At 49.3% G+C, this 27,306-nt stretch overlaps 1 protein-coding gene across 7 annotated transcripts in view; it reads right to left on the minus strand.

Moving 5' to 3' along the window:
• Positions 1 to 145: 145 nt before the first annotated feature.
• Positions 146 to 27,306, minus strand: part of RBM20 (RNA binding motif protein 20) — a 189,328-nt gene continuing 162,167 nt past the window's right edge. For all 7 annotated transcript variants that reach the window (XM_023639475.2, XM_003363408.5, XM_023639481.2 and 4 more), the window contains exons 8-14: positions 26,699 to 26,778; positions 24,175 to 24,841; positions 18,048 to 18,152; positions 16,254 to 16,914; positions 14,574 to 14,708; positions 7,055 to 7,176; positions 146 to 3,200 (exon numbers count right to left, since the gene is read on the minus strand). In XM_023639475.2, the coding sequence (XP_023495243.2) occupies positions 3,090 to 3,200; positions 7,055 to 7,176; positions 14,574 to 14,708; positions 16,254 to 16,914; positions 18,048 to 18,152; positions 24,175 to 24,841; positions 26,699 to 26,778 (1,881 nt within the window). In that variant the 3' untranslated portion in view covers positions 146 to 3,089. The remainder of the gene's footprint in view (positions 3,201 to 7,054; positions 7,177 to 14,573; positions 14,709 to 16,253; positions 16,915 to 18,047; positions 18,153 to 24,174; positions 24,842 to 26,698; positions 26,779 to 27,306) is intronic.

The raw sequence follows: 27,306 nt of genomic DNA on the forward strand, positions 1-27,306 counted from the left end.
TAAGCGGAAGCTGTCGTTTCCTCTCCTTTCAACCCTTCAGAAACATTCTTGATTCAGAGAGGGACCAAATGCCCCAACCTGGGTGCTTGGTGAGCTTCCGGCCACCAAATGTTGAGGGATTCCTGCATGACAGACAGCTACTCACTCACAAGCTTTCAAATTCTCTTTATTAAAAATCTTTTTCTTTTTCCTTTTGTAAAAACAAACACTTGTGGTCAGTTATACATATCAAGAAAAGTGGTGACGATTTATAGGACACTCAACAAAATCCAATACTTTACAAGTTCAAACTTAAATTAACTAGTTTTTTTTTTTTTTTCTCTCTTATAAGCTCAAGAAGCAAACTCTGGTCCAGTTCAAGTATCATCTAACAGATCACAGCCTTGGAGTGTCCAAGAAAGGGAAACCCTGATACTAGTGACTGCTGCTCACACCGACATCAAATTTATCAAATTCTTTGGGAATACAGTCTGGATTTACTTTATTTCAGGTGTTTACAATGAAAAGAAAATTACGTAGGCCTTTGGTTACATTAACCCAGGGCACAAACAGATCTGTTGCTCAAGGCGACACCTGCTGTTGAACAACCTTCTCAACCTTTTCCGGGAGACACTTTGAAATGGTGGACAGACACTGAGGAAAAGCTTTAAAAAATAAATCAATATTTTCCTGGTTGCCTTTCATACTGCATTGTGTATGACACATAGGAATAAAAAACGCAAATTAGAGTGGGTGAAGGACCATGCCGATGGAATTGTATAAAAATAAATAAAAATAAATATATATACACACAATTATGGAATCTTAGATGATTTTTAAACTGAAGGTTCTGATTGAACGCTGAGCGAGCCTCTCCTCTCTTCTTCCCTGAGGCTCTCTCCAGCTTTCCAAGATGGAGAAGGTCAATCTGTCAGCAAGGGAGCCATTACACTACTCGGGACTGCGGCTGTTTGAACAGCCATTGGGATTTCCATGGAAACGCTGCTGGGGGGTGAGCTAGCGCGTCGGCTTCCACTTTGCTGGAGAAAAGACTGCCAGCATCTCTGACAAGGCACAGTTCCAGCATCTGATGGAGGCAGCAGGCTTTTCCCATCAAGCTTTGGCTGGGAAGCTGGCCCTAGTCTTCCCTCCGGTGGGAAGAAAGACACAGGGTCAAAGGTTTTCTGAGAAATGGAGGTGGCTGGTTTCCAGAATGCCAGGTAACAACCTGGGTAGGCAGCCAGTGGAGCAGGTCTGGGCTGAGCCACCATCTTCAAACCCTGCTGTGTTTGAGACACCAACCTTTCTGAGGCCCCCAGGTGGCCTGATGCCGAGTCCGGCTTTCCTGCTTCCTCCAGCCTCAACTCGATACAGCTGTCCAAGCCGGTCTGCTTGTCCCTGGTGCTGCCTTAACCCTTCTCCCTCACAGCTGCCCAACAGCGCTCTCCTTGCAGGGGACCACTCGCCTCAAGGTTTACACATGATCATTTTGCGTTCTACATCTTTCCTTTTTGTGCCTTGTTTCCTCACTGATAAAATGTCAGTGTGGAACTCAGATAATCTCTGTACCCTTCTGCCATTAGAGCAGAGGACAGAATGTGCAGTCTACTCTTTTCTACCATTAAACAAATGCAAAAGTAAATAAATAAAACCATCCCTTCCTCGTCCACCTGCCTGCAGTCGGGAATGGAAACCACAGGAGCTGTCTTCCAGGGGCTAAGTCAGGGAGGCTGCCTCCAGGCACGGGGCTCAGCTTGTGGAAACAGCACCGGGCTCCCCTCTGACCTTCTTGAGGGCTTCTCTAGGGCTGCAGCTGAGCCTCATTCCCCCGGTACCCTGTCCCACACGCTTCCAATGGCACATCAGATGAGAGGCCCTGCAGCCCGACTGGGGCCTGAAGGTACTAACCTCCAGTAACAGACAGCCGGATGGGAATAAGGGTTCTGTTCTTCATAACATTTAGCTGCCAGGTCTGCACATGGAGTCAACTCTGAGACGCTCTTGACCCTCTGCCAAATTGGAAAGGGCCCACCTGCCAACACCCAGCCACCCTCCAACGCCACCCTTCAGTCCTACAGCCTTCTCTTTCCTTAGCTTCTCCCCTCACTGAGAGACCACTTAAAAACCATCCCACTGGGAGGCTGCTGGAGCCCAGAGTACAGGCAGCAAGGGTGAGTCAAGGACAGATGCCATTTCCTTGTTTTGGTTCTCTCAGGCCAGTGCCATGCAACCCGGAGGCCAACACTCGACCCAAGCCCTCAGCAAGGGCTGTTTCAACTGGAAGGGGAAGGCGCTTCTGTTTTCATTTTTATTTAAAGTGACTCTACACCTAATTCACTGTCCAGAATAGAACAAACTCTGGCATCTCCTGAAATCAAGAGGAGGAAAATAAGTTTAGGGGGAACTTATCAGAGCTTCCAAAATGAAGGGTTCTTTTCCTCCTCTGTAAAATTGAATTTTAAGGCATGAATCTGGTGAACTTCTAGAATAACTGAGAGGGTGAAAGAGTTATTAAAAACAGGGCTTTTCAAAAAGGTAGTCCAGCTGGAGGAACTCCCAGCTTCTGCCAAGTGACTGTCTAGGGTGCCCCCTCTCCAGGACTGCAGGACCCGGCACAGCGACCCCACCCCCGCGCAGGAGGCCAGGCAGAGAAACCATGCCAGGGTCACTGAAGTGGTTCTTGACCCAGGAGTTTCCATGAAACCTTTCCCTTGGATGACTCAGCCTGGCCTGACCTGTCCTATCCCGTCAAGAATTTGAACACTGTGAAAATCCCTGAGAAGTTGGACTTTATGAAATGGAAATGACCCTTGGCACAGAAAGAGGAGAGAGGGAGGGAGGGGGAGCAAGAGAGAGAAGCAAATTGAAAGCTTGTTTGAAGGAAACAAAAGAGCCAACAGGGAGAAAGTGGGCAACCCTCAGGGGGCTGGACACAGCGGGGTGACAGCTCTGGGAGACACTTCAGGGCGTTTTCATGAGTCTCTGAGAACAAACCAGGCAATGTGGCCTGCCTGGTTTTCCTTCCTCTCCAGCTTTAGATCCTGCACCGAGGTCAGGAAGGCCCCACCTCGGCAGGCCCTCCTCTCCCCGCTTCCAGCAGTGGCAGGGTGTCAGGGCTTTTTCTTTTCAAAGTTTGGCACGATTCCGCTGTCCTCAGGCCTCGGACTGCCTGCCCCCTCGGTCTCCTTCAGGCCCTCCTCGGCCAGCTGGGACAAGTACTTCTGTGGTGGGAAAAGAGGGACAAAAGAGGCAGAGAGAGGGTCAGTGGTGACCTGGAGGGAGAGGAAGGAGGTGTGTGCCTTGTACCCCTCTCCTATCATCTTGCCCAGTGAGTGGGGACCCCGCCTCCCTCCCCAGATCCTTCTGGGGCTACAGGACCCATGCTAAGTAATGCACTTCCTTCCCGCTTTATGCTAGTTTACAAGTAGTGCATGTCTCTTAGAAAACATAGAAAGTACAGATCCTAACAACAGCAAACACTTCCACAGCCCGCATCCTGTGCAAATGCTGCTCTGCTTTTCTTATATAAACTCAGTTAATCCTCACAGCCACTCTACTTGTTTCCCAGAAAGAGCTCCGTATCCAGGCAGCACATCCACGTGTAAAAGGCTGAGGGAAAAGAGGGAAGCTGGAATGCCAGAGAGAGAGAAGCACTGTCCTATAGCAATTATGAAAGACAAAACCACAGCCTGACATTTGAGCCTCGTAACAACCTGTCTCCCGTCAGGCAGGCTGGCAGCTTGAGTGTCTTGGAGGTCCTTCTGTGGAATTTCTGTTCCATAGTTGGAGGCTGCCTTGCCCACCCTGGAACACTCATTGATCTGGCTGGCCCCCAGCCCGACTTGGCAAGCCTGTCAGGCCGTTCCTGGGATTCTGGATTCAATGCAATGAGACAGACTAGAAAATGCCTGGGGCCCCAGCTGCAGGCCCTCTGACTGCTGGGGCAGCAAGGGACAGTGCAAAGAGCACTGGATTCGGAGTCAGCAGGTTAGGTCCAGCACAGTGGTCAAGTGTGTGGGCTCTGTCATCAGATGACCTGGGTTCAAATAGTAGCTCTCAGCAGACAAGTTACCCAACATCTCTGACGTCTGTAAAGTGTGGGTCATAATGGTAACTACCGTGTAAGGTTGCTGTGAAGTCCAAGAGGGACCATAAAGCACCTGGCTCAGCGCCCAGCATGAATAAACACTCGCCAATATTGCCCATTATCATTAGGGGCACCAGCCAACTGATTTTGGGAAAGTCATTCAGCATCTCCCAGCCGCAGACCCTAATCTCTTAAATGGGAGAAATGGTGTCCTCCTCCCCTGACCCCAGGTGATTCTGAGGGTCAGACGAGATGATGTGAATGAGACGACTGCATCTACCCGCTCTTTCTAGAAGAGACTGAGGTTGGCTTTGAGAGGTGGGTGAGCCTGACCGGGAGAGGGGCAGACTGGATCCCTGCAGCCCAGGCTGCTGATGGAGGGCCAGGTTTCTCCTCTGCCTCAGCTCAGAGAAGAGAAATGTGTGCTGAGGGAGGCAGGCAGGTGAGTGTGCTGTTTGGGCACATTCCTCCCCAGACCCGGAGCCAAGCAGGCATCTAGTTTTCCTATCTAGCACTGACTCCACCTGTTGTTCCAGATTACTCTGGGTGGGTTCTCTCAGGGCCATGACCAGCAGTGGGGAACAGCAGGGTTGTGCACAGGGTTGCACAGAGAGAATAGAGGCTGCTTCCGCCTGTTCCCTGCCTCCAAGAGCAATCCCCAACCCCCACCTCAAGGCCTCCTGGTGGTGCTAAGTTTACAAGTTGCCTAACTTAGGTGTTAGCCAGCACCTGCTGCTCGGGACTGAATTCTGCACTTTCCACACATGTAACTTGGGGTGTGGTGGGGTGGGGTGGGCGAGGCTGTGTGGACAGAGATATTTTGTCAAGGCCGCTGCAGAAACTCTATCTGGGAAGCCTGTGGTGGCAGCTCCCAGCTCCCTGGCAGGTGTGTCAGGGAAACCTGAACTGCGGTTGGCGGGTGTAAGGGGCTTAGCCAATGTTTAGACCTGACATGCCTGGGAACCACAGGAATGGCTCTGGCCTGCTATGGGGAGGTGAGCCTGTCCCAGGGGCCCAGAACACAGTCCACTGCCCTGGAAAAAAAAACACAGGATTTAGAATTAGAGGCCCTGAGAAGTCTGCACTCTTCCTAACTTCCTGGGTGACCTTGAGCTGTGTGGTTTCCTTGGGGGCTTCACAATCCAGCTGAGAATGCCAGATGAGATCAAACGTTCTCAGACTGAGATATCAGAATCTGCTGGAAATATTTTTCTTAATGCAGATTCTCAGGCCCAGCCCTAGAGAAAATGAATAAGCAGGTATAGGGTAGGTCCAGGAAGCTGCATTTTTTAAAGATGCCAGATGATATGAAAACCAAGGTCTGGGAAAATCAGGACCAGATGATCTCCAAGGCCCCTGCCTTCCATAGGTTTCATCTTGTTGAGGTGGAGGAGGATGTTGTCTTCAGGCCAGATGGCTGCCCTCAGCTGGCTCTCTGGAGCTCAGTCTGAACCCTTGGTCTGGCCAAATCAGGCCTTCACTACACTCCCCCAGGAGATGCTGGGACCCGGGCCCGGGGCCCCATGGCTTCTTTGGTCACAGAGCAGCTGCTCTCTGGAGGGAAATCAAAAAGCTTAAGTGACCTGAGTTTGGGCATAGCCAATGACAGTCCCTTGCATATGGTGACCCAGGCCGAGACATTATGGGTCTCTGTTTGCAAGACCAGCTTAGTACAGCAAAAAGAGGAAAATGTTTAAGACTCAGGCAATCTGGTCTCAGGCCTGGTAACTCACCAACAGCATGGCCTTGGACAAATCATGTTGCTTCTCTGGGCCTTTGTTTCCTCAATTATAAAACAAGAGAGTTAGCCTACATCTGAGTTTTCTTAACACATTCAAGTCATTTGGAGAACTTTCTCAAATTATGTATTCCCAGGCTCCACCAAATTCTACTGACTATCTGACCTAGTATATATACTGAAACATTGTCCAGGTGATTCTGGTTCACATCCTAGGTTAAGAACCATGAGATTAGCCACTTTTTAACAATTCAGCTGACAGTAATGCCTGCTCTGGAATTAGGGCACGATGCCACCATGAGGGTCTTCCAGATTGAGGCCTTGTCCGTCAAAAAACTAGTCTGATTCCTTGTAATAAAAACAGGAAGTGCCTCGAAATACTTACCCCCTGTTGTCTGATATTTCATGCTTTCTATTAAGTTACTAATTCCTAGCCTATACCAGAAGTTAATTACGAAAACCACATTCTAATATGCTATATGTATATTAGGTGTATATTATAGAAATATTACTATATTTCATTGATTTTAAGATGTATTTTTTACACATTAACATCTCTGAAATTGAGATGCATTTGACAGTTGATGGAGTCTCATCATTTAACTTTTGCAGCTTTATTTTCTTATTAGTATCAAAAAATAGTGGTTTGTCTTACAATTGATGGCTCCTTAGAGTGGACAAAATAAGGTATTTACAGTATCTTTTATGTCACTTTTTAATATACTAAAAACGCATTTTAATTATTGCTTCTCTCCTACATTAGAATGGAAGCTCCACGAGGGCAGCAATCTTTGTCTGCTTTTTTGTTTTTTTGTTGTTGCATGCCCAGTGTCTAGAACAGTGCCTGGTACATATATGCCTATGTTGTGGTAGGGATGAACATTTAAATAGAACGTAGTAGTGGTTTTTATTCTAGCAAACAGGGGAACAGATACAGAGAAGTATCTGGATCTGGAACATCCAGGTCTTGTAGGAAGGGGTCAGCCCCAACCACTGGCCAGGTGAACACTAACCCGAGTTACTCAGTCTAGAGAGAGAGGAAGATACAATAAAACCAACCCAAATAGAATGTTCTAAGTACTAAAGCGGAGACGTGCTCTGAGAGCACACGGGAGGCAGCCACCATGTGGAGCAGCCCGGTGGAGTCAGGTCTGAGGGGAGAGTAGGAGTTCTCCATGTGGTGGAAAGAGACAGAAACTCACAGAGACTGGGGAGCCCCCAGGTGCTGGGCAAGGAAGGCTGATGGTTACCTGTAAGTTCCTGTAGTGGACAGCACTGCGACAGTGGCTAATTTTTGCCATCTCCTCGCTCGTGTAGAACAGCCCACACAGCTTGCAGTAAAACCCAGTCCTGGGCACCACGAACTCCACCCCTGCAGAAGGATGGGGGTGGACAGGCAGGCAATTAGGAAGGTGGAGGGAGGCCCCTGTGGTCCTGCCAGCCATCAAGTAGAAGGAGGAGCAATGAGCTCCATCCCTCACTTGCTGTTGACTTTGGCTGGTGACCTAGCTTCTCCAAGCCTGTTTCCTTATTTGCAAAACAGGCTAGAAGAAAACAGCACCTACCTCTTTCACAGGTGGTTGTGAATGTCAGGGGTGTGCTCCCTGAAGTGTGATGGAGTGCTTAGCAGTTCTATGCTCTGCTACTGCCTTTGGGAACTAGGTCCAGGCTCTCCTAGTATCAGCCTGCTCCCAGCCTTTCCAGGGAAAAGAGGAGGAACGAGGTCTCTTACATTTCACTTATTGGATTTCATTTCTCCACACTGTACTTCTCTCTGCAGCTGTTGTGGCCAGGATTCTAGAGAATGCTCTCATTTTTTTGTTGTTTATTTTAGAATTATGTTCATTAAAGAAAAATTTAAAAATAAAGTGAGAAAAAAATCACCCAGAGTCATTCCAATCAAAATATTCTCTTCCACACTATCTATATGTAGAGGCTGGGGGTGGGGGCAGTTTTAACCATATGCTAAGCACAATTCTGTCTCCTCCCTTTTTTCATGTAATAGTATATCATAAACATTCTCCATCTTTCTCCAGTCTGTACATCTTAACCATCAATTAACAGCATTTTATTTATGATTTGTTAAATATAAATCCCAGGATTCTGGGAAGATTTTTGATGCTGAGGAAAGGAAAGAGTGGCCCGACAGCCAGAGAAGTGACAGTGTCACAGCCCAGAGGATTCATCTTTGGAGGGACGGTGGCTGCTCCAGCCTCCACCAAGGTGTTTTGGGGATCACGGTTCTCCTTTTAAAGACACAGTCAACAGAGTGGAAAGAGCCCAGGTCTGAGCGGGCACAGACCAGACACTAAGAACCCACGTAACCTGAGGAGAAACAGCTGAACCCTTCCGGGGCCTCAGTTTCCTCAGGCACCCGATTGCGAAGGGCCAGCGAAAGAGCAGGGTGTGGGGCTGTGCAAAGCAGGACCCATTGTGGAAGGACCGAAGAGGGGCTGAGTGCTCAGGCCGCTTCCTGCCTGTGCACTGACACTTCAGCTGGGCTTTGCTGCTGCCCATCTGGCTAGCTTCCACTGCTCTTCTCGGGGTGGGGCTGGTGGCAGCGCTGGCCACACTGGGTGGAAGGGAGAGGGAGGCTGGGAGCGACACACCAGGGCAACAGCAGCTTCTTGCAGAGAGGGAGACAGGCCCAATCTCCACAAAGGACAGGCCTGAGCTGGCCTCCAAAGCTGTGTGTGACCACAAGTCCCGGGCTTCTTTCTCTTTCCTCCTGCCATCTCTCATGAGACAGAGATAAGTGCACAGGAGACCAAGTCATAGAGAAGAAGCCTAGACTTGTAATTACAACTTTTTTTTTTCATTTCAAATAAGCCACTCATCAGTGTAGAGGGGCAGGCCTGAGGGAGGAGGGCGCCTGGAGGCCTGCCCACCGCCTGCCTTGACTGATTGCTTGGCTGTGGTTTGGGGCCTGGGAGGCCTCCTCGGCTGGTTTTCTCAAACTGCCACGTAGCACACTGCTGTGCCCTCAGCAATCCACAGAAGCTCCCAGAAGTGAGGGGGCCACATTCAGGCCCAGCTGCCCAGAGAGAAGCTGAGTGTGCTTCCCCTCCTCTCTCTCCTTCTACCCTCACCCCAAAGGATGGAAAAGGATGGCCCTGGCTTTGCCTGTGGGTGGCCAATTCACCCCTCCACTTCACAAACAGGCTGTGGCCGGCAAAGGAGTTTTAAGCAAGGCCCGCCTACATCCTCTGTTCCTACAAAATAGTTCTCCCCCTTGCTGCTGCTCTGTGGGGAGCAGAGGCCCACACAAGACAGGAACAGCCACTAGAAAAAGAGAAGCACCACCCGGAGGCCACACGGAGCAGACGCAGGCCTGTGATCAGAGCCACTCCCTCTCTCTTGCCCCAGACCCTGCAGGATCGGCCACTTGGGTGGTACCAGGAAAGAAGCCTGGGCTTGTCGCTGCAGACCCCAGCTGAGGTCTCCAGGATCCTCCAGGTTCCCCAAGAGCCTTCCAGCCCCTGTCCTAGGACCCCCAGAAGGGATGCAGCTGCCTCAGAAGCCACCACAGAGCATGAAGCAGGGCCTGAGCTGGCAGCAGTGGCCGCTTTCAACCCAAGGAGCATGGCTACCATCCTTGGGGTTCTGGGTGAGATTTCACTTTGAACAAAGGCTTGCACTGCGCTCCCCCCCCCCACCCCCCCACCAAAAGCTTAGAAGCCCATGGTCTAGTGGAGAGAAAATGGAATTGAGAATCAGTCCTAGCTCTTTTACTTAGGTTGTATGACCTCAAGTACAGTTTATTTAACCTCTCTGAGTTTCTTCATCTGTAAAATAGGAATAAAAATACCACAAATGATGTTAAGGGGAAGTACCTATCATTTTGCCTGGTGCTCAAAAAATCTTCGTTTCCAGACACGTGTTAAACATTTCTTCACAGAGGCCACCTACCTGTGGGTTGGCTTTCTCGCCCTCCAGCCTTTCACCAAGGCCGCCTGGAGAACCCAGACCCCACAATGTGGCCATAACACTCTTCCCGGCACCCACCCGACACGGGTGGCTGGTCGGGCAGTACCAGGTGGTCAAAAGACAGTGCTGGGCAAGGAGAAGCCGGGCAGGGAGGATCCCCAAACACCAGGTAACTCTGCCCTGCGTAACTGGGAGTAAATGCCAACACTACCCCAGGACGCTTCTGGAATGTGAGGACCCAGCGAAGCGACAGCAGCAAGAAAAACGGCCACAGCCCAGTTGAGTTCTGGAGCCACTTGGTCCTCCCATTTTTCAGCCTCTATTAAGTATGATAATTAAAGCTGAATTTGCCTTCTAATAATAGCTCCTGGCTCGGGTAATTATAACTCCATCATCCCAGCAAAGCTTGGGATGGGTGGAGGGGGAGCTTGTGTTTTGCAGGCAAGGCCCTTTTGTTCTGGTAAGAACAGGCCTTGGCAGGCTCACGCTGGCTGGGGTCACCCAAAGGTGGCCTGAAACACATGGGCAGTGCCCTCCCCACTGTGCCCACCCCGGTCCCTGAGCAATCGGTCTTCCCCTCTCTTTCCTCCGGATGGCATGCCCGGTCCCTGGCACTCCTCATTCCGCCTCCCTGCTCTCCACAGGGACAAAGCCTGAAAGCTGCTCCCCACCTGCCTAGAGGTCTCTCTGCGGTAGTGGCTGACCCGGGAGGGTGAAGGGTTACGCAGCCCCAGTGAGAGGAAACCTAGTAGGTCTCAGTAACTATTTCACAAATGAATAATAACAATAACCAACCCTTATTAAATATCTCCTGCTGTATTACAAGTCTTCATTCATTTAATCCTCAAAATAACCCTACCTGGTAGGCTTCTATTACTCTCGCCGATTTACAAGTGAAGAAAGCCAAGCGGAGAGGTTAAATAAGCTGCTCTGTCCCCCAGCCAGCTGGGACTTGAACCCCGGGAGTCAGATTCCACAGTCTGTGCTCTTAACCACTGCACAAAAATCGCTTTTCCTACACTGTGCTGCCTGAGCAGAGCAGTCTCAGATTTGAAATCCCGAGTTCTGAGCTGAACTTGCTGTGTGATCTCTGGTAAGTCTCTGGGCTGCAGTTTCCTCACCTGTCAAATTCGGGAAATAGTTCCACACACCCCTACCCTGAGATCCATGAGATAATGGATCTCAGAGCTAATCGAAGACTATAATCAAGCACAAAAGTACAATCTAGAATAGCCCCAAACTGGAAACAACCCAAATGCCCATCAACAGACGAATGAATAAACAAAAGGTGGTCCATATATATCCACAATGCAATACTCCTCAACACTAAAAAGAAACCAACTATCAATGTACCCAACAATTTGGATGAATCTCAAAATAACTATGCTGAATGAAAGAAGCCAGGCAGAAACAGTGCATACTGTATGATTCCCTTTATACAAAATTCTAGAATGCAAACCACTATTTAGTGACAGAAGAGAAAGCCGTGGTTACCTGGGGATTGAGGTGTGGGGAGGGAAGGATTACAAAGGAGTATCAGGAAATTTGGGGGGTGATGAATATGTTCACTATCTTGATCGTGGTGGTGGTCCCACAGGTCATATGTCAAACTGATCAAATTGTACATTTTAAATATGTGCACTTCATTAACATTAGTTTTACCTCAATAGAGCTATTTTTTTTAAAAAACCAGAATGAGATATCATTTTCCTCCTAACAGATTGGTAAAGATTAAAAACTGATAATATCCAAGGCTGGTCCCGTGGGCAAGTGGTTAAGTTTGCACACTCCACTTCAGCTGCCCAGGGTTTTGCGGGTTCCGATCCTGGGCACGGACATGGCAACACTCATCAGGCCATGCTGAGGCAGCATCCCACATAGCACAACCAGAAGGACCAACAACTAGAATATACAATTATGTACTGGGGAGCTTTTGGGAGAAGAATAAGAAAAAAAGAAGATTGGCAACAGATGTTAGCTCAGGTGCCAATATTTGAAAAATAAGTTATCTAAAAAACTGATAACATCCAATGACATGGAGAATGAGAACTCTCCCTCAAGGGAGCAGTGAAAACTGGTATAATCTTTCTGGAGTGCAATTTAGTCACAATTATGAAAATGTGCAATGCAAATATCTATGACTCCCCCTCACCCCAACAGCCCCCCCGCTAGGACACTGTCCTACAGAAATGCTGGCATGCACACAAAGGTGACAGCATGTTTGGAAGGGAACAGAGCATAGAGCCAGCATGGCTCCATGAATCACACTCCTGGGGTTGGAATCCTGACTCCAGTCTTTGCTGATCACTAGCTTTGTAACCCTGCATCTCAGATTTCTTATCTGTAAAATAGGGATAAAATTATTACCTAGCTCATTGGTGTTTTGAGAGAGTTAAAAGAGATAAGCACTAGGAATGGTGCCTGCATGGTAAATAATAAAAATAAAAGCTTAACTATTAGAGCATTTTCATAATGCAAAAAAAATTGAAAATATCCTAAAAGCTCACCACTAGAGGAATGATCAGTAATTTATGGTACATCTTTTAAGATAGAATATTTGCAGTGGTTAAGAATACATTCTCTTTGAACTGACTTGAAGAGATCTCTAGGACCCACTATTAAGTTAAAAGAGCAAATTACAGAACATTATGTGTATAGTGATCCCGTTTTTGAGGGAGAAAAATTATCTGTGGGTATGAAAGTGGCTACTGCTAGAGTCGGGGAGAGACTGGAGGGCAGCGATACATATAACATTTACTTTATATGGTTCTTATTTTTTAAATGTGTTATAATAACCTTTCACATTTTTTGCAATAAAAAACAATAATAAAAAGACGTGAATTATAAGGTAGCATAATTTATTCTTAATTAGTGCTGTGTATATCATACAGATTCTAAGTTCTTGGATGACGAGAGACTTGTGCTACATTTCTTGATTCCCCCAGAGCGCCTTGCACAGTGCCATACTATCCAGTAAGTATTGCTGACTGAATGAATGCATAAAGAATGCATGAAGGAACTGTCTGGCACCTTTTTCCTGAAAGACAACCTTTGCAACTGTTTCCCAGGGTTAAAACACCCGGGGCCTTCACGCAGTCTTCTTAGTTCATTCTAAGGTCAGTAGTTCCTTTTTTTAGTTGTTGTCCTGTGGCATGTTGGACGCTATGCAGCAAATTTAGCCCTTAAAAAAAAAAGGCGTTTGCTCTTCAAATCTGACTCTATGAAAATGGTACACTTGGAGGACACAAACAGTAAGAAATTTTTTAAAGGAGATGAAAAAGAGAAACTTGATGGAAAGGATGAGCCTCCATAATGACTGAGCAGACACGCGGTCACTAGTCATTACATAACGCACGCTTATCTTGCTTCCTTGTGACATCTTCCCAAGAGACACCATCCAAGCTCTCTCTCTGAGCAGCTGCTACTACTCCTTTGTCTTATTGCTTTCCAACCTTTCGGAGTCAATGTAAAGACTCAGAGATGACATGGGCTGGAGTGGGAGTCACTGGGGTAGCAATGGTGTCAGAAGCTCCCAGGGAACTTTCTTTTTTCTTTCTTTTTTTTTTTTTAAAGATTTTATTATTTCCTTTTTCTTCCCAAAGCCCCCCGGTACATAGTTGTGTATTCTTCGTTGTGGGTTCTTCTAGTTGTGGCATGTGGGACGCTGCCCCAGCGTGGTCCGATGAGCAGTGCCATGTCCGTGCCCAGGATTCGAACCAACGAAACACTGGGCTGCCTGCAGCGGAGTGCGAACTTAACCACTCAGCCACGGGGCCAGCCCCCCAGGGAACTTTCTTAAACTATCTTCACTCCCTTCCCTGAGACTGTAGTTACCACTCCTCTTTGAAAACATGTCCTGGGTGATTCCACTTTTAACCCTCCTCCTCGCTATCCCCCCCACCCCCAACACTTCCACCACTGAAAAGCCACTGATTTGGAACAATTCCGTATTACAGGTGAAGAAACTCAGCCTCAGGAAACCCCAACCCATCATCCCCTATGAGGACTCTGCGTTTGCACATTGCCTGCCAGAGGCCCGAGCCATCCCCCTCTCAGTGTCCCCAGCCGGCTGGCCCCCTCAGCAGTGCCCTGATCTCCATTCTGCCTGTGGCTGGGTTGCCTTCCCCGGCCAGGTGAGTTCTGACAGTACCGCTCACTCCCAAGGCCTCCAGGAAAAATATTTTTACATCTTTCTCTCTCTCTTTTTACTCCTTGTCTTACTAATAACGGACTTGAGGGGCCAGAAAAAGCAAAAAACATTCTGAGTATGACTTGTCTGAGGACACGCAGTCACCCAGTAAGTGGAATAGGAAGGACAGGGGCCTGGGTCTCTCTCTGTTCAGTGCTCCCTCTATCAGCTGTGTAGGGTCTGCCCCAGATGCAGCCTATTCAGCATCATTGCCTCAGAGTCTGGTCCTTCAAAGAGAAAAAAATGTAGCGTTGTTTTAGGAAGAACTGGGGCAAGGAGGGCAGGGAAGAGAGTAGAAGAAGGGAGTCAATTCTGTTGATTTTGTGGTGGCCACTGGGCCTCTGCTTCTTCCCTGCCTGAATAAGGGCTGCATGGTCCGGAATAACGCATTCCCTGATGCAAAAACAAGTCTCTCAGCTCTGGCTCCCGTGGCAGTGCCCTGAGAGGCCTGGCCCCATGAGGTCTCTGGTCTACTACGGGAGACTGAAACTGCAAGAGACTGTAAAACAGCAGCTCGCAAAACCTAGGTTACCGCCTCAGACATTAGAAACAACAACAAAATGACAAAAAGCTCTCTCAAGCTCTTAGATGTTACTACAGAACTGTCATTTCCTAGAGCTGCATGCTCAGTAAGGACCGTGTATTTCACCTACCTAGAGGAATGCTAAGTTCACTGAACACATCCTCTGGTTCCCAAGATGGCAAAGAAAGGGGCTGTTTCAGCTCCACTTCGGTGTATTCTGGTGACCTCACGTCCAGAGTTTTCATTTCCATATACCTGGAGCTTTCTGCAGAACAGGAGCCAAGGCAAAGACCAATGAACCACAACACGCCTCCAAGAACCCCTGCAATTCTGTTCCTTGTGCTGCGTGATGGGGATCGCTCCCTTGGACTGCTTAATAATATGAGAGTAGGGCGAGGACTTCTAATTAGAACCAAAGTGCTATAGTTAAGAGCTTTTTCCACTGCCAAAGAATGTGACACACAAGAAAACTTGGCAGATCTTTGCAATGGTCCCGGGTGGGGGTGCTGGCTGCTGAGGCCTTCGCTTGGGATGATCCACCCGCATGCTCCCCAACTCAGTATCACTCCATCTCTGCAGGCAGAGGAATTACGGAAGGGCAAAAATTGTGGTGACGTTCACAGGAGCACTGAGGCTGGCAGGAACGGCAATGCCATTCTCACCCCAAGCTTGTCGAGCAGTGTTATTAAATAGGAACTCCAAACACTGGGTAAGCAAATAAGCCACTGACACCAGTGCATGTTGGGACCTATCCCACAAAATAAAAGGGGTTCAACCAGAGCAAGGTGAACATCTTGCTCCTCCTTTATTCTTGCCTTCTTTAGACACAACCCAGGCCTCAGTGTTACTCTAGCAACAAAGGCAGCTCATGGCAGTTTCCGTGGAGACGTAGATCCACACAGGTGAAAAACAGCTCAGGTCAGCTTGACATGGAAGCCAGGCCAAGCCTCCAGCTCACCTGCCAGCTTGTGCCAGCCACAGAGCACTGGACTGAAATGTTTATTTTTAAGTCTTTCCTCTATAGTTTCTGTCCCCGACTCTTGTACCCCTTACTTCAACCTCTGGAATGCTCCAAGGTCTGTGTGAAATGAATCTCTCTAGTTATTTTCACTGGGAGAACAGTGACGGCTACTCACGCTCCCTGCCCCCAAAGCCCTTGATGGATCTTAGTTTCCACTTGGCAGAGAAGCTAGGGCTTAGCCTATTTTAAACTCTGTCTTTCATGATGTCATAGTGCTAGGCACAGCACTACATCACCTCCCATGGAGGCGGAGGCGAGCCCACCTCCAAGTCTTGTTTCACCGTCAAACCCTGGAGAAAAGTGCGTCTGAGGGAGTAAGGGGAAGCCCTTTAGTGAGTCCCTCATTCTTCCCTCTGCCCGCTCCTTTCTCTGCCTCCCACACTCCTGCCCCCCTGGCTAAGGCCTCACAGAATAACGACCTGGGTGGTCCCCTGTTATGCAGGCACAAGGGGCTGCTTGCTGATCCCGAGGAACCGAAGCTCCTTCAGCTGATAACTGAAAACTTTTGCTAATTTTAGTTGTCAGAGTCCACTGGGTTCCCGCAAATTCAGAGAAGACCATCTTATCTGAGTTTAAAATGTGTGGTCTCCTATCTGATTTTCTTTAGGCCATTTGCCTAAAAGCCCTAACAGTATAGCTAGGCTTTTAGCAGCTTGCTTTCTGCACCAGTTTTAACTCTGGTTGAAACCTTACTTATGCTCCTTCCAGCCTAAACATGCCCACACACTTCTCTAGGGTAGCAGTGGGCCCATCAACCTGACCGCACAGGGAGAAGAGGGAGGTAGTTACCCGGGGTCGACACTCCTCGGCAAGCCTGGCTTTGGAGGTCGGTGTCGGTGGGGGGGCTGGCTTTCTCCTCCAAGGGGCTGCCTTCACAAGCCCCATCTTCAGGGGTCCCCCTGGCCTTGCAGTCATCGAGAAATGGGCTAGGCTGCCGGGCCCTCTCCTCTGCTGGCTTGGGGGAAGACATTTGCTGGAGCGTAGGGGCCAGATGAGCATCTGAGCCCTCTGCTCCCTTTGCCTGCTCCTCGTAGCAACCTGAACCCTCCAGTGAGAGGCCTGTCTCGCATTCAGCTGGCTTCCGCTCAGCATCCAGATTTAGGCCAGGCGTTTCCACGTCCATGTCACTGGGACCGCTCGTGGAAGCAGAAGGCAGTTCTTTGGGCGACTTGAGGCTGATTTCTGCAGCCCCATTACCTATGGTCTTGCCTCCCTCCTTGGTGAAATCTTTGGGTAAGTCCAGGTGTAAGGCGGTCGTCACACAGGGACACATTTCGGGGCAGATTTTGTCCTTCTGGTCAATGGGTTCGATTTCTTCCAGCTCTGGGATGTCCGGTTCCATGATAAAATCTTCTTCCTCCCCCACCTCGTCCACTGTAACCAGCTCCTCCATGTTCGTGGGGTACCAGCTCTCCACCTCGGCCTCACTTCCACTCTCCCAATCTTGCTCCTGAACAAAAATGCAGAATGGAGGTCAGAGGGTGGCTGAGGAGTGGGTCTTTGTATTAAACCAGAGGGCATAAACCTTGACCACGGGACCCCTCAAACCAGAAAGATCCTGAGCATTCTTACTTCTACCTGGGAACATTTACTGGGTAATTAGAGGCTGTAAACCACTCAAGTCCCACATCACTGATTCATCCCTAGGATGAGGCTCAAAACAGCCCAGGATTTGGAATAAACCCTTAATGCTTAATCCACCATGTTTAAAGTGGCAGAAAGAATTTCAACACCTGGTACATTAGAGGTGCTTAATACATAGTTTTTGAATGAATGAATGATTAAGTTAGAAACTCTAAATAAATCAACTTGCTGGAGCTATTTCTTTGCACGTGGGGCATCGCTAAACGTAACTGTGGCCAAGCCCCTACAAAATTTCCCCAAGCACCCTCTCCCAGCAAGGGGGCAACTTCCCTAGCCAAGGCTCATACTTGGGCCCTGCTGAAACTTTCCCCTGGTGCCCCCAGCAGCCCACGGACCCAGCAGCCAGATTTAGGAGAGCGGCTTCCCTGCCAACGATACTCATTTCTCCACCTCCCCTGACCAGAAAGGCACAAAGCTGGCTGCGTTCCAAGGACCTTTCTTTTTGCTGTGGAAGCCCCAGCACTGTAACTGGGTTTTTCATTTTAATTAAGTAAAATAATCTTTACAAGCATAATAGATGTCTTGTTAATCCCAGAGTCTGGGCCTGCTGAGGTCAGGGCCCTGGTTTGAGTACCCAAAACCCCCCCTCATGGGAGCCCCTCCCAGGGGACCTGCCTATTTTGGGAGTCTGGCTCTGGAGCCCGAGTCTTTTTCGGGCACATGTTTTCTCTTATGAGCACAGCCAAGTTGCTGGAGAGTGCAGCAGAGCTCAGGCACGTAGTAAAGAGCTCCTCAATCAAGACTATGCAACAACCCCAGGCAAAGCCATTCCTCCAAGAAGCGCTGGGAGGACGGCTTCATTCACTGAACCGCTGGTGGGGTCTCTGGCACATCCCACACAGCAGGGCTTCACTGGGCAGGACGGGGACTCTGTAACTCAGTCCCCGATGCCTGTCGTGCAGATGTGGCTATACTGCCGGCATTTAGGACAAACTTTACCTTCTTTGTCCTTGTGTTTTCAGGATCAAAGGACTCTGCTTCTTTCTCCTGCCTGCCCACTGATGGGGGCCTTTCTTCCATGCCCTCCTGTTCCTCTTTTCCAGTCTTGCAATTGCAAAAGGAAGAACAGAACAAACCAAATCAACCGTGAGCGGGCAGCAGAGAAATGAGGGAGTGCTATGAGAAAAAGAATGGCAATGGGCACAGCTAACAGTTGTCAGTTGTGCTGCACACACAACATTTCCTTTATCCTCACAAAACCCCTCAGAAGCAGGTGCTATTATCACTTTCATTATACAGATGAGGAAACTAAGGCTCAGAGAGGTTAAGTAACTTTGCTCAAGGTCACACAGACAAATGGAGGCATAGAAATGTCTTAATGACTGGCCTGATATCTTTAGGGGGGCTGAAATCCCTAGCAAACTGGGGAGTTTTTGCATCTGTGAAACCCGCAGACAGTGAAGGTAAGTGAAAATCCCAAGAGTGAACTCACATTGGGATTAACAACCATCATGGTGACATGTCCCCAACAGATCCGTCACAGCCATAAAAAATCACATCCAGGTCCCTTATGGGTAGGAAGAGAGTTGTCACCCAACAGGGGCCTCTCTCACCTCCCTTTTGCCCTATCTCTGCCCTGGAGCTATGGCCCAAACTAGCAATCCCTTCCCTTCTTCCTGCTCCTACTCCCTCCCTCCGATCAAGTCCCTTAACATACTGCACATGTCTGGGAAATCGAACGGAAAGCAGGTGTTTGGTTTGAGAATTCGGGCCACTGAACAGCCTTAAAACAGGGGTCAGCAAACTTTACTCTTCCAGCCAAAGCGGACCCAGGGCCTCTCTATGTATCGTCTGTGAACTAACAATGCTTTCCCCATTTGTAAATAGTTGCCATTTAAATGATTACATAAGTACCTTCATAATATCCTCAATTTTGCCTCTTGGCCCACGTAGCCTAAAATATTTACTTTCTGGCGTTTTGTAGAAACAGTTTGCCAACCCCCTATTTTAGAAGTTTTTGGAGGATATTCTCCCATGACTTAAACTTTGGCCCCCAAACCAATGACTATTCCTGGGCTTCCTCAGGGGCAAGTGGCATTTTTCTCAACATTTTTGGCTGAGGTTGGTGCAACATAAGCAACTCTAGTTCTGATTTCTTACAACCAGACACACCCCTCTGGAGCTGACAAAGAGCCAGCTGGGGCAGGAGCGCAGGGCTGACTGGTCGAGCCAGTTATTACCGGACAGGGAAAGACAGTTCCAGTCCTCAAGTCCTTGCTCTCTCCAGGGTTTGGAGCGGAAGATTCCACGGAAAGGGGTGCGCTAGTCTTCTGAGCTAACCTAAGAACAAAGCAGCTCTCAATGCTTTTTCAGCCATCAGAACCCATAGCTTCTACTAACAGGGGACCGCTTTTCTTTATTTTTATCTCCCTGAATAAATTATACATGGCCCTCCCTTCCCAAAATAAATCATCTTTCCCCTTCTCAGGCAGTTCCTCCAGCCACACTCCTAGGTCAACACAGTAAAAGGACCCCATCCAGTTCAAGCTGGGAGAGGCAGGGACAGCGTGGCCTGGCTGGAGCCCCCGCCAGACAGACCCCGGCCCTTCCTCCCTGCAGGCACAGGAACCAGAGCAGCACCTGGCCATGCATCCCTTGCCCTGGGAACACTTCCAGGTCAGAGTGGCAGCTTAAGGGGAACAGACAATGCAACCAACGCACCTGGCTGCCCACACCAGCTCACGGACCAAGATATTAGAGGTCCCAACTGTTGCAAGCAGAGCTCTACTACCACAGGGCCAGGGCTACTGCTAAGCCACACCCCAGTTGGTCTCCCACTTCCACCCTGTCGCCTCATCCCAAGTCTATTCTCCCCAAGGCAATCAAGAATGATCACTCCAAAATGCAAAACTATGATGGCCTCATTGCACCTTCCTGCTTAAACGTTCTCTTCCCGTTGCACTTAGGATAAAGATAAAACTCCTTAATCTGCTTACAAGGCCCTGCGTGATGTGGCCCCTGTTGAAAAATCAGCCTCACCTCCCACCATTCTAACCCTGGCCTTCTCTGCTCCAGCAACACTGGCCTCTAGCCACAGGGCCCTTGCACATGCTGGTCCCTCTGTCTGCTCTCCTTCCTTTTCATTCAGTAAATACCCACCATTCCTTTAAATCTCAACAGTCACATCCTAACCCAGGGAAGTCTCTGATTTGTTACAGGCACTAACAGCAGTGTATACCTCCATCTCCTTCTTAGCACCTTAACACTCACACTTTTCTACTCATTTGAGGAATTATTTGATTAGTGTATCTTCCCACTAGACCATGAGCTCCATGAGATCGGAAGTCATTTCAGCTTTCACTCACAACTGCAGCCCCAGTGCTAGGTGCTCCATGGACGCTGGGCAATAAAAGAATGGAGACCGGTAGGAGGGGGTGGAGGGAAGAACAAGTTCGCACCTGCCTCCCGGCATGCTCGAGTCTGTCTCTGGGCTCTGAATCTAGCACAAGTGTTTTTGTCATTTCTCCCTCCTATGGATTGTTTATACTGGGGGCTGCATTCTGGGGACCCCTGGGCTGCATCTGGCCCACAGACATGTTTTAGTCTATACAGCTTCTAAAACATGGGAAATTTCACACAGATATCCAGACTTTGGTCTTGCTCTTAGAAATGGGAGCTCTATCGGCACAGGGCACACATGTGGCATGGCAGCCATAGAATGGAGCTGAGCAGTGGCTGGCTGCCCCCCACGTATAGGCACCTGCTCCTTGGTCTGCCATGGTCCCATCTCTCCACCTTGGCGTCACTCATGCTCTCTGGTCTGTGTCACCTGCCTGGCTTCCCTCCTCTAGGCATTGATCCCCCTTCCAGTTAGGCGAAGGAGTGCTGCTTCCCGTGTCCTCCCTATTCGATGACGATTTCTTGCCTTCTTCCTATGGCCTTGTGATCAGGGATGGGTCTCCTGTATGGACCTGGCTGCCCACAGCACTCAGCAGCATGCATGCTGGCTTCTCCTGCACGGCACTTTCTCCAGAGATCCACAGGGTTTCTAACCAGCACAAGCTCATTTAATTCCTACAATGGCCTGTGACCACACCCATTTTACAAACAAGAACATTGAGGCAGAGAAGAACACAGTGTGACCTCGTTCTCAGAAGCCAGACCTTTGCCTCCAGAGTCTGGGTTCAGTCATTCATTCCTTCAGCAGATACTCACTGAACGCCCTCTGTGCCAAGCCCTAACGTAGGGACTGGGGACACAGCAGTGGGCACCGCTGACAAAAATTCCTGCCTTTGGAGAGGTTACATTTGGGGGGTGAGGGGAGGGGAATAGACACTAAATAAAATAAATAAAGATGTCAGGGGAGAGGCTAGAAGGAGATGGGTGTGACAGAGAAAAGGAAGCAGGAAGCAAGAGAAGCAGGTCCAGATGTTGTGACTTTATGTAGTGACCAGAAATAAACTTGTAGAGAATGTGACAAGTTAAGACAAAGGAGGTGAGGAGGGAGCCATGTGGACTTCTGGGGTCGGGTGGGGGGTCCTAGGCAGGAGAGCACATGTAAAGGCCCTGTGGTGGGAGGGGCCTGGTATATTAGAAGAAAGCCTACTGCCTGCATCCCTGAGTTCAGTCACTGCCTGTTATCTGACTCTTAGGGCAGCCATGTGTGGACCTGTGTTGTTCTCAAGATTGTGACACAGAATTTGCGATCAATGAGGAAAACTTTTTTTTCTGCTGATATTCCACCAAATGTGGGCTGCCTGCCTCCAAACCCACAGATACAATCTGTTGGGGCCTCTAGCAAGTCCCTTCTGACCCCACTCTAGAGCTATTAGAGGAAGAACCAACTAGAGGGACAGAATTGTGGGAAACCATGGGGCTTTCTGGAAATCCTTTTTGCATCGCAGCTCTTGGGATGGTCCATCATGTACATGATCTTAAATGAGTGATGTTGTGCGAACCAATGAAGGCAGGGTGCATGAAACAGTGGGAGAAGTGAGGTTACCAGAGAAGAGTCTCAGAGCGTGGGTTGGAGGGCAAAGGGGCAGCTCCACCCCTTTGCCAAGGAGACAAAGGGTCCTAGACCGGCAGTAAGTGTGTGAGGTCCAGGCCTGAGCCCCTGCCAACTCTTGTTCTTGGCCCCTCTGAGCCACTGGCCCATCACCAGCCCCTAGGACACCTCCAAGCATATACTTCTCCTTAAAAACATCCACTGGTTCACAGGTCCTCGGGATCCAGTTCAAATCCTAAGCAAGGCACACCAGGTCCTTCATGAGCCCACCCCACCCTCTTCCTTAATCTCTTCTCCCAAGCTTGCCCATTCTATGCCAGTCAGGAAAAACCGTCCCAGACTTTGAGATGGGTAAAAAAGATTACTGGGTGTCCTTTCGATGGAATGTTGGACAGTTGCCCAGCACCCTCCCAGGCTATCTGATTCTGTAGGAGTCTGCACTTTATCTTGAATTGAGCTATTTTGCAACTCTGTAAATTGCAGAAAACTAATAGTAGTGCAAACAATTCTTGTACACAGAGATGCAAAGGAACTTTATCTGGTGGAGATGCAACTGATTCCCAGTTCCCTGTGGAACAGGCCAGTTTCACATCTATTAGTAAATTCATTTCAGCATTCCTGATTGCCTCTCTATGTTACCCACTCTTTAGAGTCCCCTTTGAACTGTCTTTTACATCTTACTGGTTATCTCATTAATTAATGAGTTAAATAACATCTTTGACATGTGTGCATTTTATGTTTGCACAAGAGCATAATTTTACTTTTCAAAAACATCATCCTTTAATATGCCCTAAAGATGTGGCCACATGGAGACTCCCCAAGGTTCTTCAAAACAGTCTGTCTTTCTCACTTTTGCCCTCGCCGCTTCCCAAACTGCCTTCTTCCCCGCTCTCAATGCCCAGATCAAATGTCACCTCCTTGAGGAAGCTTTCCTCCTCTCCCAGGGCAGAGTTCACTCCCTCCAGAGCAGCTCATCCACTGCTTGACTCCAGCACGGTCCCCACTGTGTGTGAATCGTGTTTGTAGGTCTGCTTCCACCATTAGACCTTGGTCTCGGCCATCACATGGACTAGGTCCTATGCCTTGGGACCCCCTGTGCCCCTGAGCTTCGGCCCTCCACCAATGCAAGTAGGAGTGAATGCAGAAATACTGCCCAAAAGTGTGACATGTCAGTCTTCATGGAGTTGAGAAGTGAGCTCCTCATTTGCACTTAGCCATTGTCACCAACTTCTGGGTTCAGACTAGAAGATATGCATGTAGGATTTTTAAAATTGGGTTCTTTATGCAGACCCTCCTCCCCCCGCCACCTCCACTATCTCACTCCTACTTAAATGTAGGCGGTTCTGGCAACAAGGAAGTGTAAGCCAAGATAGAATATAGACCTGGTGCCCAGAGTCCTCCTGGTGACCCACTGTGTGAACTGAAGTCATGCAGCAGGTTATAGGCCCTTTCAGATGCTTGGATGAAAGGTACTAGCCAGTTGCCGAGCATTTTTATTACAGTGGAAGTGAAACACTATGGACAGTGTCTAGAGAAACACACCAAGCCCTGGGTACCCAGTATAGTCTAGTGGGTGTTGGCTGCTTCTCCTTTACCACCTCTCATGGAAGCCCCAGGATTGGTAGATGCTTTTGGCAGGAGAGAGGATAGAGTGGACCAAAGATCTAATCTCCGTTGGTAGAGGGTGTGGGTGAAACACCTCAGGGCCACTCCACCCTGGACAAACAGGACCACAGAGGGCTTTGCATCACACCCCTCCCTAACTGCTAGTAAAAGCAGCAGGGTGCTGTAGGATTTGGAGCCAGATGACCAGGTATAATTCCGGGTCTGCTATTTCCTGACTGTGTGTCCTGGGGCAACTAACTTAGGTTCTCTGTGCCTCAGTTTCCTCCTCTACAGTAATAATGCTATTATTACTATGATTACCTCTTAGGGTTGCTGTGAGGATTAAATGATTAGATGACTTGATTGAGATAAAGTGTTTAGCACAGGGCCTGGCACAGAGTACACATTCAGTAAGTGTTTCACTCATTCAATAAATGTTCATCAGCATTATATTAGCATTATTCTCCCTTGAGACCTGCCTCGCCTCACGTGGGGAACAAATGGCATCATTACCTCATTCTCTGCCATTCGGCTTTCTTTCCTATCACCGGCTCCTTCTTGGTCTCTATCAGGTCTCCTGGTTCTGTTTTTCTCACTCTGCTTAGACTTGGTGCTGTCAGGGGCCCGAATCTTTGGCTCCAGCGCGTCCTCCTTGCCAGGGTCGTCTGGGTGGGGATGTCTGCTCTCCCGCAGCCTGGCCTCGTCTTTCCTCCTGGACCTCGCGGAGGCGTCCTGCTGCTGCTTTAGATACTTGTCCGATTTGCCTTTGGGCTCTTTCCGGTAGTAGCCGTCTTCTCGGCTTTTGTACCCGGATGCCGAGTGGAGCGGGTTGGGGGACCCAGTCCTCGGGTGCTTTTCTCGGTGGCCCCTCCCTCCTTCGAGTCGCTCGTCTAACTCGGCTTTGTCTAGTGGCCGGGGGTAGTGTTTGCGGTCAGGTGCCCACGTGTCCGTCCTGTCCCTCTTGTCCTCCCCGTTCTCCCTCCAGGGGGCCGGGTCTCGCTCTTCCTCCCTCCTGGCGTAGGGAGAGTGCTCCCACGAGTCCCGGCCGCTGCCCCAGTCGGCCCGGGAGGGGCCGGGAGGGCTGTGGGAAGAGCTGCAGGAGGTGAAGCTGGGAGTATGGGACCTCGGCGACAGTGACCTGCTCACGGGACTGCGAGACCGTGGCCTTTCTGGGCCATATCTGTGAGGAAGCAAAGAAGCAGTTTTTAGAATCTGCCCGCCCCACCCCTGCCCCCCACTCCCCGACCCTGGCCCAATACCCAGCTATACCCAGTCTCTCGCACAGACCTACTGTGCACATAACCCCATCCAGCCCTATACTCTTCACCACAACTGTACGGATGGCACAGAGCGCTGTAGAGAAAGATTTTCCTCCCTCCCGGCTTGCAGGAGGAGGGATCTTCCCTAAGCACAGTCCTGGCTGCTCTCTGCCTCTTTACTCATTCTGCTCCTGGGAATTGGGATGAATAATTGGACTGGTTTGGCTCAGCCCCATCTTTCTTCCTCTTGGAAGTCAGCTAGGCTCAGGGAACAGGCAGCTTGCCTTTTGGGGGCATACTGGGTGTGGGGTGTGAAAGAGGTTGCCCTGCCCTGGCAAGGCTGCCTAACCCTAGGGTTCAATTAGCCCGCCTCTTGGCCACAAGACTGAAGCCGCTTCTCCACTTGGCCTCCATGGAATAAAGGTGACCTCTTGGCCTCCATTTTTCTTGTTTATTTCTCATCTCAATTTGTTGGAATCCTGGGCATGGTAGAGGGGTGCTAATTACTGGGGGATGGCCAGGGGCAGGCTCAGAGATTCCAAAAACAAAGAACTAGGAAAGCATTTTAGAGCTGGAGGGATCTTAGAGCTCTGACCTGCCCATGTTTCAGATGAAGAAACTGAAAACAGAAAAGGACCCTGATTTGTCCAAGGTTCAGAGCAAGACCTCCTAGTGCCCCCAACCCCACACCCCCTCATGTACACGCTCTGCCACTGAACTGCGGCCGCCACGGTGTGGCTTTATACGTGTCTTTAAAAAAATGCTAATAACCACATTTCTTAAAAAACAAACAAACACAAAAATCCCAAACCTGAGCAGCTACATACAAAGATACACACACACACTCACACACACACACACACACACACACACACATACATATACACCTACACTCTGAAGGCTATTTGGTTATTAAGCAGATCAACTGAATCATACTCAATATTCTAAAAAGATGGGCAATTTTCATTTGCTTCCCAAATACAGGAAAACCATACAGCCCTCACCGACGAGGGGACACCCAGATATGGCTCCCTAAGACCAGGCTGCCTTGACCATTGCTGGGCAAACAGCTTGGGCTCAGCCGTGGACAGTGAGGTTAGAGCACCAACTGTGGCAGCTCTGGGTAAGAACCACAGAATGTGCTGGCCAAGTGCCCACTCCTGCTCTTTTCTACCTTGGCTTTCTCCACAGGGACTGTCTTTGAAGGGTAGTGACAGTGGTAAACTTGAAGTCCCAGCTTGGCATGGTCACAATTTCAGTTGGAAGTAATGAGTTGGAAAACAATGCATTCAATGTTCAGAGTAAGTGGTCAAGTGATCAGGGTACTAGCCAAGTGACTGCTTTTTGGGGGGCCATCTACATTCCTGTTCCTACAACTACATTCAGCTCATGAAAAATCAAGAGCTGGCTCTAAACAGAACACACACACACACACACACACACACACACACACTTTCAGGCTGTTTCAGCAGAGTGTAGACTTGCCTTAAAGGGCCACATATCAACAGACCCCCACCTATTCCCCCTTCCAACAAAGGAGGAACAGCTGAGAGGTAGCCTAGCATCTTGCACTTTCCTGAGGTTTCACCTGAGCAGCACTTCTGGACTGGACTGATGTGTTCTGTTGGGCACATGGCAAGGTAGAGCCCAGAAAGGCTGAAGGACACGGCAGGGGCAAGGGCAGGGCACGGTGTGACTCAAATACCGCTAAGAATGAAGAAAAGGAGAGAGTTCCAACTGCTCAGAATCTGTCCTGAGACCTAAGGCCAAGGCCTCACCTGTCTGCTTCCCGGAACATGTCCCTCTCCCTCTGGGAATGGATGTCCTGGATGATGGCAGCCACGGTTTTCCCAGGTTTCTAGGCAAAGTCAGAGAGGTCACCATCAGACCAAAGAGAGCCTTGCAAACACCAAAGGAAAGCAGCTAAGCTAGGACTTGAGTTCATTGCCCAGTCCACCAAAGGGGGAAGAGTGCCTTTTTAGGGGAAGAAAAAGTTTGACCGAGGGGGTGAGGAGTGTGTGCATAATGCTGAATGGTGGTGGGCTGAGTGGTCCAGGGGACATGGTGTCCATTGAGCTGGGGAAGGAAGGAGCCTGGTGCTCACCATCCACATGTGGGGAAAAAGCAGCCTTTGTTAATACCTGCCTCCCACCCCCTCTTGAATAAGGGAAAATATCTGAAATGTGAACAGAAGGAAGGGAAAGAGGGAGGGAGGAAGGAAGGCATTATAACTTGGAAAGAGAGTTGAAGATCACTGAATGCAGCCTCCACATTTTACACATGTAGAAACTGAGACCCAGAGAGGTCGAGGCACAGTTCTGCCCTGCACAACTCCCATCACCAGCCACACTGTATTCTGTGTAGATGGTGACTCCTGGAGTTGTGC

This window comes from Equus caballus, chromosome 1 (assembly GCF_041296265.1).
Source record: "Equus caballus isolate H_3958 breed thoroughbred chromosome 1, TB-T2T, whole genome shotgun sequence".
Classification (NCBI taxonomy): domain Eukaryota; kingdom Metazoa; phylum Chordata; class Mammalia; order Perissodactyla; family Equidae; genus Equus; species Equus caballus.